Raw genomic sequence first — 18251 nt, 5'->3', positions numbered from 1 at the left:
AAGCCCCAAAGCRTGGCTCTAGAATGTGGGATGTGTGTCCCACAGCRAAGCCCCAAAGTGTGGCTCTGGAATGTGGGATRTGTGTCCCACAGCGCTCCCCAGGGTGGGTCACCTCCCTCCCCAGGTGGGTCCTGCTCAGCACCCCCAGCACTGTTTGTGCATGGTTTCTGACGGCTGTGGGTGTCTCCTGTCCCCCGCAGGTACTCGTGGTGCAGCAGGCGGCTGCTGGAGCAGCGTTACTCCTGGTCCAGCCACCTGACCCTGGCTGATCTCATTCCCATGGAGAGCCCAGCGGGTGCCAGCTGTGCTGGCAAACAGGACTGGAAGGAGAGAGTGGTGGTGGGACACAACGTGGCCTTCGACCGGGCTTTCATCAAGGAGCAGTACCTTATCCAGGTAAAGCACTGAGCCTTTGCTTTCTACTGAGAGCTGCATTTCCTTACCCAGATAATAATTTGCATCGGCTTGAGGGTTATTTTGAGGGATGCTGTCCTGGTACCCGAGGTTTGTGCTCACCTTGTCCTGCAGAGTAGATTGAGKTTGGATCCCTTTAGCTGAAGATATTTTCACACCCTCTAAGGCTGCTGGAGGCTGCAGGGTGGCAGCTGGGCATGTGGCARGAGCCTTGGAGCTGACAGCCTGCACTGGGGATGCTTTTGGCTCTCAGAAGGGGACTGTGGGAGGCAAAGTTCCCCTTAACAACAGCAGCTTGAGCACAGGACTTGCAGCTCCTCCAGCGTATCCCAAACCCTCTCTTTCCACCCCTTTGCATCCCAGGGCTCCCAGATGCGTTTCCTGGACACCATGAGCATGCACATGGCCATCTCGGGGCTGACGGGCTTCCAGCGCAGCCTGTGGATGGCTGCCAAGCACGGCAAGAGGAAAGGGCTGCAGCAGGTCAAGGAGCACCTGAGGAAAACGCGCRGCAAGACAGAGGGGCCGGCGGTGAGCGAGGGAGCTGAGCTGCTGGCACAGGCGTGGGTGGCAGGGGACAGCGTGCTCCTGGGACAGCTCCTCCTCCTCCTCCCACACGCTGTGACCTCCCTGTTGTCCACAGATGACCTCGTGGGACTGGGTGCACGTCAGCAGCATCAACAACCTGGCCGAYGTGCACGCGCTCTACGTCGGGGGAGAGCCGCTGGAGAAGGAGGCGCGGGATGTCTTTGTCAAGGGCACCATGGCTGACATCAGGAGCCACTTTCAGGTGCGGGAGGCCATCCCCCCATCCTGACAGGCAGCAGGGTGGTGGTAGCTGCTGGGGTAGTTTGCATTTTTGCTGGGGTAGTTTGCATTTTGCTGCCCTTTGTTGCCGCTGTGGGTGTGTGTGGGGCTGTGCCCTGCTCTGTGCTGCCCCAGCCCTGGTTCCTTGCCCCGTGCTGGCACAGGGGTGGCTGCTTTGCCTTCTCTCACCTGCTGCTGTCCCCAGGACCTGATGTCGTACTGTGCCCGTGATGTCCAGGCCACYCACGAGGTGTTTCAAGAGCAGCTGCCGCTGTTCATGGAGAGGTGAGAGCTGCTGTTGGACAAAGGGCTGTGGGTTTGGTGGGCACTGGGGAGGGTCACAGTCTCTCTGGGCATGAGATGTGGCTCCTCTTGGCCTTAGGGTGTCCTGAACCTCTTTTCAGGAGGGCCTTCAGCCCCTCCTGTGTAGCTGAGCAGGAATAAACAGCAGCACAGTGTGGCTGGAGGAGGCCCCCAGGTTTCCAGGGGCAGTCTGGACTGGTGCAGTTTTGGGGTTGTTGCACAGGGCTGGCAGAAGATACAGAAGAAGAAGATCTTTATGGTTTRGGGGAAGAGCAGCAAGGGTTGTGTGAGGCTGGGAAACTCTGAGTGAAGACACATTCATGCCTGTTGTAGTCTGGTGCTGCCAGGGCCAATCCCCTCCAGCAGATCCCTAATTCCTTGGTGCTTTGGGCTCCAGGTGCCCCCACCCTGTGACGCTGGCAGGGATGCTGGAGATGGGAGTGTCCTACCTGCCGGTCAATGGGAATTGGAAGAGGTACCTGGATGATGCWCAGGGTATTTATGAGGAGCTGCAGAAGGAGATGAAGAAGTCCCTGATGAACCTGGCCAACGATGCCTGCCAGCTGCTGCACGAGCACAGGTACYGTGGGCTGGGGCTGCAGGTCCTGCTGGGAGGAGCCCAGGCACCCCTTGGGGGGCTGTGGGTGGCTCTGAGGGACAGGAGCAAAGCTGTGGTGTGACAATGGTGTGCCATCAGGTACAAGGACGACCCTTGGCTCTGGGATCTCGAGTGGGACACGCAGGAGTTTAAGCAAAAGAAGAATCCGGGGAAGAAGAAGAAAGGTCAGGATGGGAACGGCCAGGTGTCCCCAGTTGGAGCAGTGGATGTGGAGGAGTCAGCRCAGGAGTGGCAGGAGGGTGAGCACAGGTGGCTCTGGGGATGAGGGATGCTCCAGGGAGGATCCAGGAAGGATGTGCCTTCCCTGACACTGGGACCAGGTTTGCTGGTGCTGCATAGTGAATCATTGCTGGCCTGTGTCCCGTGCTGCGGCCCATGGCAGGGGCTGGTTTGCTGTCCCTGTCCCCAGCAGGGTGGCACTGAGTGCCCTTTGCCAGCCAGTCCTCCTTGCCCCAGCAGACCCTGGTCCCCCCAGTGAGGAGGAGGAGCTCAGAGCCCCTGCGAGTCAGCTCTGTCTGGAGCGCCTGAAGGAGACGGTCGCGCTGCAACCCAAGAGACTCCAGCACCTGCCAGCCCACCCGAGGTGAGTTGGGGACCTGGGTGTCCCCAGGGCTTGCCCTGAGCTCTCTGACCCATCCCTGGTGCTCCCCAGCTGGTACCGCAAGCTGTGCCCACGGCTGGAGGAGGAGGGCTGGGTGCCTGGCCCCAGCCTCATCAGCCTGCAGATGAGGGTGACCCCAAAGCTGATGCGCCTGGCCTGGGATGGATTCCCTCTCCATTACTCTGAGAAACATGGCTGGGGATACCTGGTGCCAGGACGGCAGGACAATTTGCCAGCAGCCCCTGGGGATGCCGATGGCCCCTCTTGCCCACACAGGTGAGAGGGGTGTAATGGGGTGCTGGGAACTGCCCCGTGAGGGTGTTTGGGAGCTCCCTGGCWCCCTGCCCAGGGCCCCCTTGTGGGTGCCTCAGCTCTGCCCTCTCCTCTCCAGGGTGATCGAGCACCTGTACAGGCAGCACTGCCTGGAGAAGGGCAAGGAGCAGCCCCCAGGGCTGGAGGCGGCTGTAGAGGATGAGCTGCTGGTGATGGACAGCAGCACCATGTGGCACAAGGTGAAGGAAGGGATGGAGGGTTCCTGGTGTGGGGCTGTGCTTCTTCCTGTGTGCTGCCAGTGAGAAATTCCCTTTAATTGGGGTTACTGGAGGATTGGTGTTTGATCTGCTGCAGGTGGAGGAGCTGAGCCGGATTGAGGTGGATCCAGAGGAGAAAATGAGCAGAGCAGACCAGAGCCTGATGCTGGTAAGGGGGGTTTCCTGTGGAATGGGGTGGTGGATTGGTCTCTCTTTCCTCGATTTTCCCCTCCTGCCATGCCGGAAAATATTCTGGCATTGCCTCACTTTGCTGGTCGCAGGAGGAGATGGAAGAGCTGARCAGCAGGGCAGAGATGAGGAGCCAGCCCTCATACCACCATGGCAATGGTCCCTACAACGATGTCAACATCCCTGGCTGCTGGTTCTTCAAGCTGCCTCACAAGGCAAGTTGGGGTTCCTGGGGCTCTTCCTGTCCCCTCAGTGCTGCTGGGACCCACACAGTCTCATCCTGTGGGATTGGGCAGTGGGAATCCATCCCTGCAGCTGGGCCAGGAGSATGCACAGAGCTTCACTGATGTGCAGTGGTGGCTCGCTGAGCCCTGACACCTCTTTTGCTGCTGAAGGATGGGAACGACAACAACGTGGGAAGCCCTTTTGCCAAGGATTTCCTGCCCCAGATGGAGGATGGCACCCTGCGGGCTGCTGTGGGCCGCACCCACGGGACCAGAGCCCTGGAGATCAACAAAATGATCTCGTTTTGGAGGAACGCTCACAAGCGCATCAGGTGAGCAGCACCCCTGTGGGTGGAGGGACAGGGGAGTTTGTGTGGGTGCACAGGGTGCTCAGCATCTCCTTTCCTGTGTCCCCCAAGTTCCCAGATGGTGGTGTGGCTGAAGAAAGGGGAGCTGCCTCGCGTGGTGACCAGGTACGGGGCGGAAGGACCCAAATCTGGGCTGCTGTTCCCTTTACCCCGTGCCAGGAGGGCTCTTGCAGGATGATGCTCATGCTCCCYTCTGTCCCAGGCACCCTGACTATAACGAGGAGGACATTTACGGGGCCATCCTGCCGCAGGTGGTGACSGCGGGCACTGTCACCCGCCGGGCGGTGGAGCCCACCTGGCTGACRGCCAGCAACGCCCGGGTATGGCCATGCCTGGATCCTTGCTGGGGGTGTTTTGGGTCTAACTCTGTGTTTTGGATTGATGGGAGCTAGCTGGGTTGGAATGTGGATTTGAGGTGGCGGGTCTAGGGCTGGGATCCTCTTGCTGATATGCTTTGAGGGGGAGAGGGGAAGGAGTCAGCAGAACCTCTGGAGATTCAGAATTTGGTGAAATGGGAAAAAGTACTAGTTTTTGTCCTTTCTCAAACTCCCCTTCTGTGCTGGAATAACCAATTGGGTGATGCTCGACATTTTAAACCTGGTTTTGACATTGAGAGCACAACTTAGGGGCACAGGGAGTGCTGACAGCACAGTGGCTGTGGGAGGAATGCTGCTGTGGAGGATGAGAGGGATGTGCTGAGCTGGGCATCGTGTCCTGCAGGCCGACAGGGTGGGCAGTGAGCTGAAGGCCATGGTGCAGGTGCCACCAGGCTACTCTCTGGTGGGAGCAGACGTGGATTCTCAGGAGCTCTGGATCGCCGCCGTGCTGGGCGAGGCRCAGTTCGCCGGCATGCACGGTGAGCCGGGGCTGAGTGTGGGGAACGGCTCTGTGGGGCAGGGAGGGGATTCCCTGATCCTGATCCCGACCCCATTCCGTGTCCAACCTCCACCCCCCTCCCCCAGGCTGCACCGCCTTCGGCTGGATGACTCTGCAGGGCAAGAAGAGCAACGCCACGGACCTGCACAGCAAGACAGCCGCYACCGTGGGCATCAGCCGCGAGCACGCCAAGATTTTCAACTATGGGCGCATTTACGGGGCGGGGCAGCCCTTTGCTGAGCGGCTCCTGATGCAGTTCAACCACCGGCTGACGCAGCAGCAGGCACGAGAGAAGGCCCAGCAGATGTACGCCGTCACCAAGGGCATCCGCAGGTGGGTGCTGCCCGGGGACAGCGGGGACAGGGGTGGCACTGTCCCACGGCAGCTGGGTCACTCGCTCTGCCCTGCAGGTTTCATCTCTCCGAGGAGGGGGAATGGCTGGTGACGCAGCTGGGGCTGGCTGTGGACAGGGCGGAGGATGGATCGGTGTCRGCTCAGGATGTCCAGCGGCTCCAGAGAGAAGCTGTGAAAAAGTGAGATGGTCTGACCCTGTGGGATTGGGATGGGAGGTGGAGAGCCCRATGGGCAGCGGGCAGAGAAGGGAGATGGGGCTGGATAGTCTTGGTCCACCCTTCCTGCTCCCCCAGGGCTGAGGAGGTTTGATCTGTGGTCTCTTAGGCTCACCCACTGTCCCAGTGAGCAATTAGGGTYTCGTCCTGCTGCCCCAAACCAGGAGGGAGAGTTTGAGGCTCTCACATGGGCACCTGCAGCCCCATCCCACACTTCCAGCAARCCTCCCCTCTGCCCTGCAGGTCCCGGAAGGGGAAGAAGTGGAATCTGGTGGAGCACCGAGTGTGGGCTGGAGGCACTGAATCTGAGATGTTCAACAAGCTGGAAAGCATCGCCTTATCCCCCTCCCCACAGACCCCAGTGCTGGGCTGTCACATCAGCAGGGCCCTGGAACCCGCCATGGTCAAGGGGGAGGTAAGGATGCAGCTCTGGGCTGCTGAGATTTTGGCTTTTTTCATCTCCAGTAGTCTTCTGTAGGCATTCAGCAAACCCACTGTGCCTTTATCTCCATGCCATCAAAACCCAGCCAGCCTGAGTTCAACAGCTTTGTGCCAGGAGCTGTCCTGCATGGCTACCATGGTGTACTGCAGTGCTCTTATTGCCCACCCGTGTTTCCTTCYACCAGTTTGTGACCAGCAGAGTGAACTGGGTGGTGCAGAGCTCAGCTGTGGACTACCTGCACCTCATGCTGGTTGCCATGAAGTGGCTCTTTGAGGAGTTTGACATCAACGGGCGCTTCTGCATCAGCATCCACGACGAGGTRCGCTACCTGGTCCAGCAGCAGGACCGCTACCGGGCAGCCCTGGCCCTGCAGATCACCAACCTGCTCACAAGGTGAGACTCGAGGGCTCTGCAGTCTGCTGGGGAGGAGCAGGGACAGGGGCTGGGGTTGGCTTTGCCTGCAGCAAGCTGCTGCAGAGTGGATTTCTTCTGCTCAGGGCAAGTTAGCAGCACTGGAGGCTGCAGTTCTTCATGTGTGACTCAGGTGGCTATAAATGGGCCTCGGGTTTGATTTTTTGGGATAATGTGCTGGCAAGAGGGGGATATCATCAGCTTTTGGCTCCTGCAGGGATGGGGAGTGTATCACCTCCTGATCCCTTCACACTGGGAGCTATTGCAGGGCAGCAGCTTTTGGGTTTTGAGCAGCTGGGAGCCTGAGACTGTCCCACCCCTCATCCCCTGCTGCCTTCAGGGGACAGCAAGGGGCACAGCTCGTCTCTGCTGTGAGCACCAGTGTGCCGTGTTAATTCTGCTTCCCTGCCCCACACAAAACTACTCTCAGCCTGGAAAGCTCCTGAYCTCAAAGGGATCCCATTTGCCAAGCTGCCTTTCCAGCACCGTGGGRTATTTGGTGACAGGGAGTGGCCAAGGTGAGCTGTTTTTTAGGAATATCACAAACAGCCTTTCTGCAGCCACAGCAGGGACAGGCACCCTGAAGTTSCTGCCTTTGTGCAGGCTCCTGCGAGCACAGGGCTTCCTGCTGGGAAAATCCTGCATCTGCTCTGCCTGCCAGGGAGGATTAGGCAGCAGTGAGGGGCTGGATTCTTCCCTTCTCCYGAGGAAGCTCCATTACCGAGGAGGAGGCACCATTCCTGTCCCTCCCATGCCCACTTTAGCAATCCTTGACCCTCCTGCTACCCWGGACTTAGAGAGCACCTTGTCCCCCGCCAGCTGAGTGATGTGGGTGCAGARTAACCTGTGAGGGGTGTAAGGGCTGGCCAGTGTTTGGGAAATGAGGCTGATGGGAACTGTGACCCCGCCAAGGGTGATGTCCAGCACCATCCCACCCGCTCTCATCCTCCAGGTGCATGTTTGCCTACAAACTGGGCCTCCAGGATCTGCCACAGTCAGTGGCTTTCTTCAGTGCAGTGGACATTGACCAGTGTTTGAGGAAAGAGGTGACCATGAACTGTGTGACACCGTCAAACCCCACGGGGATGGAGAAATATGGCATCCCTCAAGGTGAGCAGCRTCCCTGTGAGCTCTRCATGAGCCTCCCCAGCTTAGGCAGAGCACTGAGGGCTCCTCTGTTTGCCTGAGGCACCTCTGAGCCCCTTGGTTCCTGACCCATCATCCGTCCCTGCTGGAGCCTGCCCCTCTTTCCTCAGTCCTCCAGCAGTTTGTGCTGCTGCTTCCAAGTATCTGTGACAGTGAGGAGCCAGGCCTGGCTCTGTTCTCCCATGTGCCCCTTGGAGGAGCCCTCCTGTTGCACTTCTAACACAACCTAAATTTAATTTCTCCTTCTCTGAAAGGAGACATCTCAACAACCTTGCCTATTTTTCCCTGCAGACCCAAACTTTTCCATCCTTCCCTCCTTCCTTGCTCTGCCTTAGCCCAGCTCTATTCAGAGAACTGCTTTGGCATTGCTGAGTGCTTCCTCAGCAGCCCCAAGTCATCCCTGTCTGCTYTCCATGTAACCCTCTAATATCTGCAAGCAAACATTTAACTCGTGCCTGGGAAAGCAGCTCTTCCCCAGGGAAGGGAAGAACCTGCCCTCGGATTTGTTCTCTCAGCCACTGCACACATCAGATGCTCCACCCTTAAGAAACCTTTATTAGGAGTCTTACAAGGCAAACGGGTCCTTTCAGAAACAGGATTTGTGCTCTGTAGGCAAAAAGGGAACTTTTCACTCAGAACAAGTCAAATTAAACAAGTGCATCACAAACACGAGGGACAGAAAAAACATAACAGCAAAAACGTGCAAAACAKGGGCAGAGGAAGCTGCTCAGGAGCTGCACACAGCAGCTCCAAGGTGGAACAGCTCCTGTTCCCAGCTTCCTGCTGGTGCTGGTTCCTTCTCACCACCACCCAAAATTTGAGTAAATTTAGAGCTTTCTGTGATACGTGCTCTGAACTAAAGCAAATCCCAGCCACTCTCACRTGGCACAGTCTGGGTGTACTGCAGGGAACTGACTGTCCCTTTATTTTCCAGGGGAAGCTCTGGATATCTATCAGATAATTGAAATAACCAAAGGTTCGCTGGAGAAGAAATGACGACACCAGAGTGCCAGGACAACTGTCCAGACCGTGTAACAAAGCCTCAGTGTCCTTTCAGAAGCAGATCTTTTGGCAAGGACTGATCCCAGTCACTCCCTTTCCCTTCTGCTGTAAGAAGGGATGCTCCTGGGGAAGATGTTTCTAGCAGCACATTCGAAGAGCAGAGGCACTTGTGATGGCAGCAGCCAGCTGCAAAACCTGAGACAGGAGCCARAATTGCTCCTGTGGACACAAAGGAAGAAGTCCAAAGTATTTGGCAAGAGAAGCAATAAACCATCATCTCCATATCTGCAGCCTCTGAGACCAAGGCGAGTCCACTGTGGAACAGGCTCTGTGAGGAGGCAGCAGCAGCACCCCTGGTTTATTTTTTTCTCTGTCTCTTCTTTTTGGGTTCCTGGTTCTCATCCCTCTGCTCCGCTGTGCTGCTCTGGAGAGGGCAGGGAGAGARCAGCAGTGCAGTGTGATTGTTTTTGTGTGAGTAGGCTAAGGAATGCTTACCTAGAGCAAGATGCAGGTGTGCAGAACGGGGGTTTAGGTCGTTTTTCCTCCCTAACAAAATGACCTGAATATGGGACTCCTGTCAGCCACTGAGACTTTCCCCTTGGACTACCCCTTCCCCAATTCATGCTGGAATTTATACCACAGGCTACCAGTGGCACAGAACAGGGACTCTGTCCTGGGTTTTTTTAGGCTTGTTGAAGCACTCAGGAAAATATGGACAGAAGCACCAATAAAAACCTGGACAATCAGCAGTGTAAATTGCTTATTTTTCTTAGCCAACACAGGTTGCTGGTTTTCTTCACTAGCACTCTCTAGTAGAGATGGGTCTGAGGAGGATGATGCCTCGCAGAGTTTGTCCTGCCAGGTCTTTATCTACAAAAACCTGCACGCAAAACCACTTTGCACTGTGCTGCCAGAGTCTGATCCTGGACGAGCAGTGGGGTTCAGATCTAAGGCTCAGAGACCTCTCTGCTTGCTGAGGCAAAGAGCAAGGCCTTAAGAATATTTTCACTTTGCTAGGACCAGGAACAGAGAGGTGATGCATGGAATTAAAGGCAGAGGGCTGTGGTGTAGGGGGTGTTGATCAGAGGAACTGTTCACTCCTGTCCCAGGTGAGAGCTAACCCAGGGAAGACAAGCTGTCCTAACTTCACACACCCCTGCACAACTCACAAATACAGCTGGCTTCTAAAGAGGAGAAAAACCTATGAGTGAAACTGGTTTCTAAAGAGGAGAAAAACCTATCAGTGCAAGCTAAAGTAATTCTGACCTGGTCATTGCATGGCTCGTTCTCAGCATCCTCCGTGTTGCGCTCCTGCAGGGCACTGTCCAGCACGGACGCGTTGATGCGGAAATCTCGAGAGGTGCTTAACTTCATGTACTGCATCAGGTTCACCTGCAGCGACCAGGGGGACACCAGGCAGGGCAAACATTCAGCCATGAGCGTCTTAGTTGAGTTTTTYACCCTGCCTGGTCCTCTGCACAGCACTGGGAYYRAGTCCATCACAGTAATAATGCAGGRCTGAAGCACAAAGTGGGTGGAAAAGCACCGCCCCCCCCTTGCACAGTCCCATTTACATTTTCCTAAAAGTCCAGAGATTGCCAGTTACTCTCGTGTAGGACCTTACTGTGGTACATTTAACAACACAGACTGGGGGAGAGCRAGGAAAGCTGGCACAAAGCGTGAATGTTCCTGCTCCACCAGAAACCACAGGTYACAGGCAGGACTGATGTGGATATGGGCTGGCATCAATGGGGCAACAATTCAGCAGTGTTGAGCCAGGAGCAAGGGAAAGGGCTGAAAGGTCCTTACACATTCCTAATTTGAGCATTAATAGACTTCAATAACAGCCCTCCACCATGCCACTGGTCCCACTGTTCCACCAGGTTCAGGCCACRGAAGAGCTCTGCTCCACTTTACCTTCGACTTCTTGGAGAGATGGATAAGGAACTTCTCATATTGCTCAATTGCAAAAATCAGGTTTGGGATTGGCTTGGTCTCCCGAAGCACCTTGGCCTGAAATGCAGAGAGGAGTGAGATGGCTCAGATTTGGAAGGGCACGCTGGCACTGTGACAGCATGGCATGAAGACCACAACATTCCCAGTTTAGAGAAGGATCTTCAGCAGCCTGGCTCTGTACCAGCCCTGCCCTAGCAAGCTTTGTTACTGGTTTTAAATTGACTCCCAGRATGATTCTGCCATGCACTGTTTTGTGCTCTGCCTCCAGCCCTGWTATCCCTGTCAGCCTTCAGAGCAGCAGCTCCTCTGCTCCAGCTCTCCCAAGGCATCACAGGAGCACCCTGATGTTTCACCACATTTTGTCCTCCTCATTTGCCACCACTGGTGTTGGTTCCCCATGGTGACAGAGTGGGGAAGGACAAGCAGCATTTCAGCCTGTTTCCATACATGCTTGTGGCTTTTAAACCCTTAACATCMCAGGAATGTCTGGGACAGCTGACGAGACGGAGGAAATGCTGTCTGGAGCACAAACAAAGGATATCAAGGACCAGGAATCTGCCAGCCTGCTCACTTGCTCCCAAACAAATAATCCAGTCATTTTCAACTGCCTCACTTTAGTGGAATCCATTCCTTCCTTCATCTTTAAATGTACTGATAAAATTAAAAAAACACTTAAAGAGAATGCACTATTGGTTCCAATAAATTAGCCCATATCTGTAATTTCATACCTTACCCCAAATGGTAAAAATATCAGACCAGGGAAACTGTTCAGATTGACCTTTGTTTCACATTCTATGAGATTTTAAGCTGCATTTAGCGAAGATGGCTTTTCTGTTGTGTTTTTTTTTTGGTTATATTTTGTTTGTTTGTGGGTTTTTAGACTTTTCTCTGAAGTTACAGTAGATTAAATTTGATTTTTACTTAAAGGCCCAAATGACMATTTGTCTGGTGATCTGTAAGGTGCCATCAGGTACCACAAGCCTCGAGATGTGATCCTGCAACTACAGCCCATGTTCTAATGGAGGGAGTCAGTCCTACCATGACTGTGGAGACTGCAGCAGCTTCATCCTCTTTCTTCTTCTTTTTCTTCTCTTCTACAAAGACTAAGCTCTCACTGTGGATGTTCTGAAGRAGGATGCCAAAAGATGTGTCATTAGAGGGTAAGCAGGGAAGAAAGGCCAGCCAAGAAAGGCCAGAGGAATCCTTGCTCTGGCCAGCTAACAGCATTACCAGCTAGGCAACAGAAAGATAATGACACAAGGATGGAATTTGAGGTGATCTCAAAAAAATAAGGGAAGAAATACTAATTTCTTAATTCATACACTCAGAAATGTGCATGTGTGAGAAGTCCCCAGCTCTGCAGACCTTCCCCAACATGTTGTACAATTCCTGTGGTCCTCACACAGGTACCCAGTCCCTCTCCAGGCAGATAAATCCCAGCTTCAGCACTGCAGTCTTTGGCACCCAATGACTTCACACTGTGATGACTGCAGTGTTGTTGACCTTTATTTGCCATTGTGGTTAACAGCAGTATTAATCTCATCCGAAAAACCCCACATGTAGGGAGGGGAAAAAAAAAAAACCAGCTAAAACCCAGCTCCTTCCCTGCTCAAGCAGAAACCACCACGCTCAGTCCCAACGGTGCTGAAATGTTTTACACTGTATTTGACAAAGTAAAGCTTGAACTGTAAGAAACTGAGGTCATGTCAGGAAGATTAATAATCCCCGAGGGTGCCCGTGTACTGAAGCTGATACACCACTCAGCATCAGATAGACTGACTGTGATTCTGCCACTTCATTTAGGCCTTACCTGTACGTAAGTAATGAATGAGTAACACTGTGGGGTCAGATGGGAACCTGAGAGCTTCACCTGCAAAGGAGCAGAGAGAGAAAGGCTGGTGTTACTCCTGACTCGAGGCAATGAGCCATTTCCCCGGCTGTTTGCTCACACTCACCAGCTTTTCCAGTCTCCCTGGGATGGTGTTTGAGGTGCTGCGGCAAGCCTGGATATACTGCAAGGAAAACAGGRGTTTCTTCTGGCTGTGCTGTTCCCATCCTGTGTGCTCAGAGCAGCTCATACAACGGCACAGCGGGGAGGGCAGGATTTGCAAGAACCATCCTCCCCAGTACCTTGCTATATCCCAAATGCTGTGCCTGCATTCCAGAGCTCTCCACCTTGTCTCTGGGGAGCTCCACAGGCCTGTGTTTCATGTCCCTGTTCCCCAAGTCCTGCTTCAGGGAATGGGAATGGGAATGGGAATGGGAATGGGAATGGGAATGGGAATGGGAATGGGTGGCCAGGGCAGGACTGGTGAGCACTGTGAGAGCACTGAACGCCCTTCACTGCACACACAGCTGTGCACAGGAACCCACGCTGCAAACAACTCCCAGCCCTGCAAAGCCAAATTCAGCTGGAGAGAAGCGTTCCTTTTATCTCCACTGGTACAGCTATCACTGCTCAGAAAGGTCACGAAATTGAGGGCATGAAAGCCAGCACAGCGAGGGCTCAACTCCTGCAGGAGATCAACAGCTCAGTCCTGAGCGTCGCTGCTGCCAGGGGTCACTGTGAGCTTGCTGCAGCAGATGGGGAGAAGGTTTTTAGCTCAGAGGCAGCCCACTGTCAGCAGAGCACACTCACGTGTTTGATGAGGGAGGTGAGAATTGCGTATGTCTTGCTGAGGCTTCTCAGCAGTGTGTCCACACAGCTCCCTGCCGGGAGTGCAGTCTGCACCAGCTCGTGGTAGGCTGTCAGCAGRGTTCCCAGCTGCAGGATTACACCTTTCTCCAGAGCCTGAGTTTGGTTTGATGCCTGAGAGGAGTCTTCTAGAAGAAAGAGATGAATATCTGGTGAATGAATCCAGTTGTGCAGGTGGGAGGCACAAAAGATCATCTTTGTGTCTGATGCATAAAGCCCCAGTGGGGCAAGGGGAAAATAATCACTGGAGGGATTTTGTGAMAATACTCTTCTCTTAAATTGTTCATGTGGAACTGGCTCAAGGGAGAGTTTAACTGCCCTCAGACAATGCTATTTCAGAATCCTCAAATATCTTTGTGCTCTCTGTTCTGTTTTTGACAGAGCTGTAACAGTAAGAACCGGACCACTTTCATTACCTGMTATGTCTGACCCCAAACTGGTGAGTTTCTTGATCAGCCAATCCACCTCTTCAAGGACYTTATCCACCTGACCCAGAACCAGCAGCTGAGACAGAAACACCAATAACAAAACAGKTTTTTTGGAGGGATTTTGGCACCACGGGAAGCTGCAAGCTGCTCCTGGCCACTGCAGGTGCCACATTGCTCTGACTCACACAGACAGTGGGGGCTGCAGTCTTGGCATTCACCACGGCGAAATGGCACCGACCCTCCACTTCTATGTCCTGGGAAGAGGACAGAAAGCARATTCTGGTGAAATGGGTTCTGTGATGAAGAGCTCAGCTGCTCCTGCACCGTACCTGATCTATGTCCCCCAGGCAGGCGTGGATGTCTTGTGCCAGCTCCCGCAGGAGACCCACAGGGCTCTTGTAGAGAACGTGGACACTGAAGAGCAGAGACAGCAAACCCTTGCAGCAAGAAATATCCTCTGTGGGGAAGAGAAAATAACACAYTGCCAGGTGTACAGCTTGCCTGGCTACTTAGGAACATCAGACATCCAGTGAGGGAAAGTCTCAGATTCAGTATGGATTTAGCAGTAGGTGAAAATCCTATCAAAATACTGCAGCTAYAAAAGCAGGGTTTAAAACATCGAAATCCCACGTGAGAGTGCAAAGGGAAGTATGGCACATCAGAGCCCTTGGCTCATAGGAAAACGGTGACCAAAAGCACTGGGGAAATGCAATACAAACCATGGCAGGAGTACTGCCTTTTCAGAGTATAAATCCCAATCTGAGCCTAAATAATGATGGAGAAAAGTTAAGTGGCTTCATTTTCTTCAGCAATGCTAATAATTTTAGAGATGGAGTTCCTTCTCTGATACTTGTGCTTATAATCACAAAGTTGTGGCAATGTGCCACAGAATGGGACCTGAAAGTGTTTTGATGAAGGGGTAAAACCAGGACAGAGCCCAGCAGAGCATGTAAGGGTTTAATATCAGCCCTGACRCATCACATCTAAACATGCTCCTCAAAGCTTACTTACCAAGAGTGTTTTCTTTGCAAACTTTGACTGTCCAAGTCAGGAACTGAAGGAACTATATCAGAGGAAAAAAGATACCATAACTTTGAAACAGAGGAAAAAAAAACCAACAACAATAAATAATAATAATAATAATAGTAACGATTAATAATAATAAATAATAATAATTAATAATAATAATTCTTCAAGGCAATGAAGATAAGGAAGATAAGGAAAGCACCCAGCTGTGCTCTGTGAAGCCCCACAAGGGACATTTAGCCTACCAACAAGTCAAAAGCTGAGACCCAGGACAGGGTAATGGCTATATATTCCCTTGGATAGAGTAACAGCTCCATTTAATTTAAGGTAAATGATGACTCCAGACTTCTGGCACACTTAGTGCAGTTCCTAGCTTGTAAAATTGGGGCACTTTAGAAAATGACTCCTTGYGTGGAAGGAATTAGGCACTCAGCCAGCTTGGACTGGGCACAAGTCTGCTGGCCTTTTTTGCCTCTACTCCCTCGTGGAGGCCATTCCACACCCAGGCTATGTCAGGAGTCCCTGCTCAGGAAAACAAATCATTGAGGTGCCTGAAGGCAGGATCAGAATSTGCAGGAGTGGGATGGCAAGACAATTTCCTGTTGAGTGTCCCTGCAGGTTTGTGACAGAAAAACTCTAATGTAACAGAATTGTCCCTCTGAGGCAGTGGAGTCTGTGGGAGGAGGCAGTACACACATGTCAGAGCCCACAGATGCCAACCCCACCTGATAATCTCCTTCCCACACCCATGACACCCATCCCAGCCACCCCATGAAGGCTGAGGAGCACCTGCTGTGAGGATGGATCCAGGAGTTTGGACAGCGTGGACAGAACAGTGATGAGTGACTGCGTTTCCTTGGCATTGAAATCATCTTCAGCACTGCTGAGCTGGTTCACCAGGGACCTCTGGATAAGGAAGGAAAACAGTCCCTGGGTGTGAATGAGTGTTGCAGAAGCAAATAACCAGAAGCTGCAGCASATCAAGGGATCAGCAGCAAGGAGAATGACAAAGAGTATAAAAAGAGGACTCTTCTCAACAGCAAGTGCTGATTTTTGTTAGAAGTGCTCACATACAGGCCTGTGACTTCTAGAATACTCAGATAAGTTAATGCTGCACTGAAGGCCCTAGAGTTCTGTAAACTCACATGCACTCCCTCCCAGCTCTGCAGGGCAMCCTGAAGAAGCTTCCCTTTGGGATCAGAAACTTTTCTGGACTGGAGAATCAGTGCCACGGTCACTATCACATTCTCAACCCTGTGGTCRAGCAAGAACGAGCTAGCAGTGCTTCCTGCCAGAATCCCAAATGCTTTGGAACACTTGCAGCACACAGTGGTACTCACCTGAAACTGTCGGATCTGGAAGGCAGCTTTCTCTGTGACATTAATATCCGCTTCTTCTGCGTCACCATCAGTAATATCTGGCAGAGACAGAGAGGTGCAGAAAGCAAGCTAAATGCCAAGAGCAGAATACGGGATTTATTTCCAAAAGTGGGAAAGACTGCTCGCAGCTTGAGGAGGAATACAGACTGCAGAACCACGGTGAGCAGAAAAAACACGTTAAAGGTGAACTTCAAATGYATGAATCCTACATCAGAGCCCAGCTCTCCTCTGCTGACAGACTGAGAGCTCGATAAAGGCAGGTAAAATATATCCTGGAACTTGTCTCTGGTGTGAAAATCTATGCTACTAAGCCCACCTTGCTACTGAGAGACAAGAACCAGAGCCATSTCTCCCTCATTATAGATAAAGGGTGGTGTGTGCCTGCCTCCCCACACATGGGCTGGAACAGGAGGGCAGAAACCAGAGCAGAACTGTGCTGTGTGCCTACCCAGGGCTTGCAGGAACTGGGGGATCCTGGCAGGGTACAGCTGCTGCACCGTGTGGAAGATCCGCAGCAAACCTTCCAAGCACAGAAGGGAAATGCTTTTGCCCTTCTTCTTCCCCGATTCTTCAACAGTGGTGGGAATTGAGGTGTACCTCCAAAGCAGAACCCTGCGGGATGGGAGATGAGATTTACTCCAGTGAAGCTGGCKGCACAGGGCAAGAACTACATTCTACTCTTAGGATGGTACTTTTAACACAACTAACTTGGAAGATCTTTTACCTGTAGGAAAAGAAGGGGGGAAGAGATCTTTTTAAAGAAGATTTATTTCAATGTCAGCAAAACAGCTACTGCATTCTTCCTGCACAGCTAAATAATTTAATTCTTTACAGGTGCCAAGGGACCTTCCAATCCCATTTCAAGTCCATCTTTATACACTCATTTCTTCCACYCAGCTTTCCTTCTTTCTCAGACTACCCAAACCCTGACCACCRGTGTCAAATCTGCCAGTGACAAAAAGAGCTTTTCTCCTGGCAGTTTGGATCTGTGGAATRTCAGAATTCACCATAGGCCTCTCTATAAATAAAATCAGAAAGGTAAAGGCAGGCAAAGCAAAGTAAAAAGCTGTGAGSAAAGCAAAACTGTTTGGCCCAAAGGAGACTTTTCTATTTGTAGGCAAACATCTTTCTCCTGCTTCCCTAAGCCCACTTCTTCCCTTTTTTGTTCCCTCTCCTTTCTTCTCATTAGTTCTGTCGCCTGCACAGATGATCTTATTCTGTTTCAATGTCCAATCACGCAAAACATGTAGCTCACATGTAGTCCTAATGACTGCAACAAAAATAGCCTCTATTATTTGGGGCGAGACACAAAACCGGCATTATGCATGGCAGGGGTAATTTGCATTTTGTGCTCTCTGCTGACTGGGCTCTGAAAAGACCCCATGCAGATATGACCTAGATTCCAAAAGACATTTACATGGTTCACATTCTTGGATTTCCAAAGGATTAGATGCGTGAATGTCTTCAAGCATCTTGCAGAAGTCCTAAACAAATGCTTTCTAAAGCCTGTGTCCCTCACACATCTGTTTTGTTCTRTAGCTCAAAGTGAATTTTAACTTTGCTGCATTCCAGAAGCCTCAAGAATCCAGCCTGGAATCATCCTACCTCCTCTGTGACAATGAGTGATGAGCCAGAAGTCAGGAAGAGGCTGAAAATGTTTGATGGCATTTGGTTCTTCCAGGCTTGTATTAGAGTTCTATCTCTCACTATGGCACAGAAACTGCAGTGCCCCCACTCGATTTCTCAGGAGCAAAGAAAGGCTGTGACCTCAACCCAGCAACAACAACAGTTCAAAACAAATTACGGACTGCATTTCTCATCCAAAACCCCACCTGAGAACCCAAAACCCCCCCAAATGCGTTGCTGACATCTCCACACTGACTCACTGCGTGATTTTGCAGAGGTTCTGGAACATCTTCTCGGGGTTTTGCCCGTCTGGTCCATCTGTTTGCCCCGTCTCCTCCAGCTGCTGCACCTTCTGCAGAGCCACGCTGACAGCGTAGCGCAGGAACTCCGTGCTGGAGCGCAGCACGGCCAAACTCTCCTCGTGGCTCTGGGCATTGTCCCTGCAGCACCAAAACAACTGTCAGACACTTGGGGAGGCACAGAATAAGCTCAGAGATGGCCTACGGCATCCAAAACTTAAATATGAATTTACAGATAAAACCTCTGGCTGAACTCAGGGTGGAAAAGACTCTTGGTTTGGGTAGCAAACACTCGGAGGATGGATTCACAGMAGCCTTTCCAAACAGTCTGACACATGGTT

General features: G+C 52.4%; 2 protein-coding genes across 3 annotated transcripts in view; one reads left to right on the top strand and one right to left on the bottom strand.

Moving 5' to 3' along the window:
• The window catches only part of POLG (DNA polymerase gamma, catalytic subunit), an 11451-nt gene extending 2204 nt beyond the window's left edge, over nucleotides 1-9247 (top strand). Inside the window, exons 3-23 of the mRNA XM_057365835.1 lie at nucleotides 201-396; nucleotides 778-945; nucleotides 1058-1204; nucleotides 1427-1506; nucleotides 1922-2104; nucleotides 2222-2382; nucleotides 2603-2726; nucleotides 2796-3020; nucleotides 3136-3256; nucleotides 3372-3443; nucleotides 3556-3678; nucleotides 3859-4019; nucleotides 4107-4160; nucleotides 4258-4375; nucleotides 4776-4911; nucleotides 5018-5264; nucleotides 5342-5464; nucleotides 5744-5915; nucleotides 6127-6335; nucleotides 7306-7463; nucleotides 8434-9247. Coding sequence (XP_057221818.1) covers nucleotides 201-396; nucleotides 778-945; nucleotides 1058-1204; nucleotides 1427-1506; nucleotides 1922-2104; nucleotides 2222-2382; nucleotides 2603-2726; nucleotides 2796-3020; nucleotides 3136-3256; nucleotides 3372-3443; nucleotides 3556-3678; nucleotides 3859-4019; nucleotides 4107-4160; nucleotides 4258-4375; nucleotides 4776-4911; nucleotides 5018-5264; nucleotides 5342-5464; nucleotides 5744-5915; nucleotides 6127-6335; nucleotides 7306-7463; nucleotides 8434-8495 — 3040 coding nt within the window. The 3' untranslated portion in view covers nucleotides 8496-9247. The remainder of the gene's footprint in view (nucleotides 1-200; nucleotides 397-777; nucleotides 946-1057; nucleotides 1205-1426; nucleotides 1507-1921; nucleotides 2105-2221; nucleotides 2383-2602; nucleotides 2727-2795; nucleotides 3021-3135; nucleotides 3257-3371; nucleotides 3444-3555; nucleotides 3679-3858; nucleotides 4020-4106; nucleotides 4161-4257; nucleotides 4376-4775; nucleotides 4912-5017; nucleotides 5265-5341; nucleotides 5465-5743; nucleotides 5916-6126; nucleotides 6336-7305; nucleotides 7464-8433) is intronic.
• Nucleotides 8860-18251, bottom strand: part of FANCI (FA complementation group I) — a 23069-nt gene continuing 13677 nt past the window's right edge. The window contains exons 23-37 of one of the 2 annotated variants that reach the window (XM_057365837.1): nucleotides 17872-18051; nucleotides 16434-16597; nucleotides 15947-16023; nucleotides 15396-15512; nucleotides 14592-14643; nucleotides 13910-14037; nucleotides 13766-13834; nucleotides 13569-13656; nucleotides 13096-13280; nucleotides 12413-12469; nucleotides 12268-12327; nucleotides 11496-11582; nucleotides 10419-10514; nucleotides 9768-9893; nucleotides 8860-8925 (exon numbers count right to left, since the gene is read on the bottom strand). In XM_057365837.1, coding sequence (XP_057221820.1) covers nucleotides 8860-8925; nucleotides 9768-9893; nucleotides 10419-10514; nucleotides 11496-11582; nucleotides 12268-12327; nucleotides 12413-12469; nucleotides 13096-13280; nucleotides 13569-13656; nucleotides 13766-13834; nucleotides 13910-14037; nucleotides 14592-14643; nucleotides 15396-15512; nucleotides 15947-16023; nucleotides 16434-16597; nucleotides 17872-18051 — 1552 coding nt within the window. The remainder of the gene's footprint in view (nucleotides 8926-9767; nucleotides 9894-10418; nucleotides 10515-11495; nucleotides 11583-12267; nucleotides 12328-12412; nucleotides 12470-13095; nucleotides 13281-13568; nucleotides 13657-13765; nucleotides 13835-13909; nucleotides 14038-14591; nucleotides 14644-15395; nucleotides 15513-15946; nucleotides 16024-16433; nucleotides 16598-17871; nucleotides 18052-18251) is intronic. The other variant, XM_057365836.1, reaches the window with a different exon arrangement.

The sequence above is a fragment of the Malurus melanocephalus genome, unplaced genomic scaffold (assembly GCF_030028575.1).
Source record: "Malurus melanocephalus ecotype Western Australia unplaced genomic scaffold, MMel_1.1 scaffold_58, whole genome shotgun sequence".
NCBI classification, from domain to species: domain Eukaryota; kingdom Metazoa; phylum Chordata; class Aves; order Passeriformes; family Maluridae; genus Malurus; species Malurus melanocephalus.
Note: the sequence above shows the minus strand (reverse complement) of the source record. Positions and strands in the feature narration are given on the sequence as shown.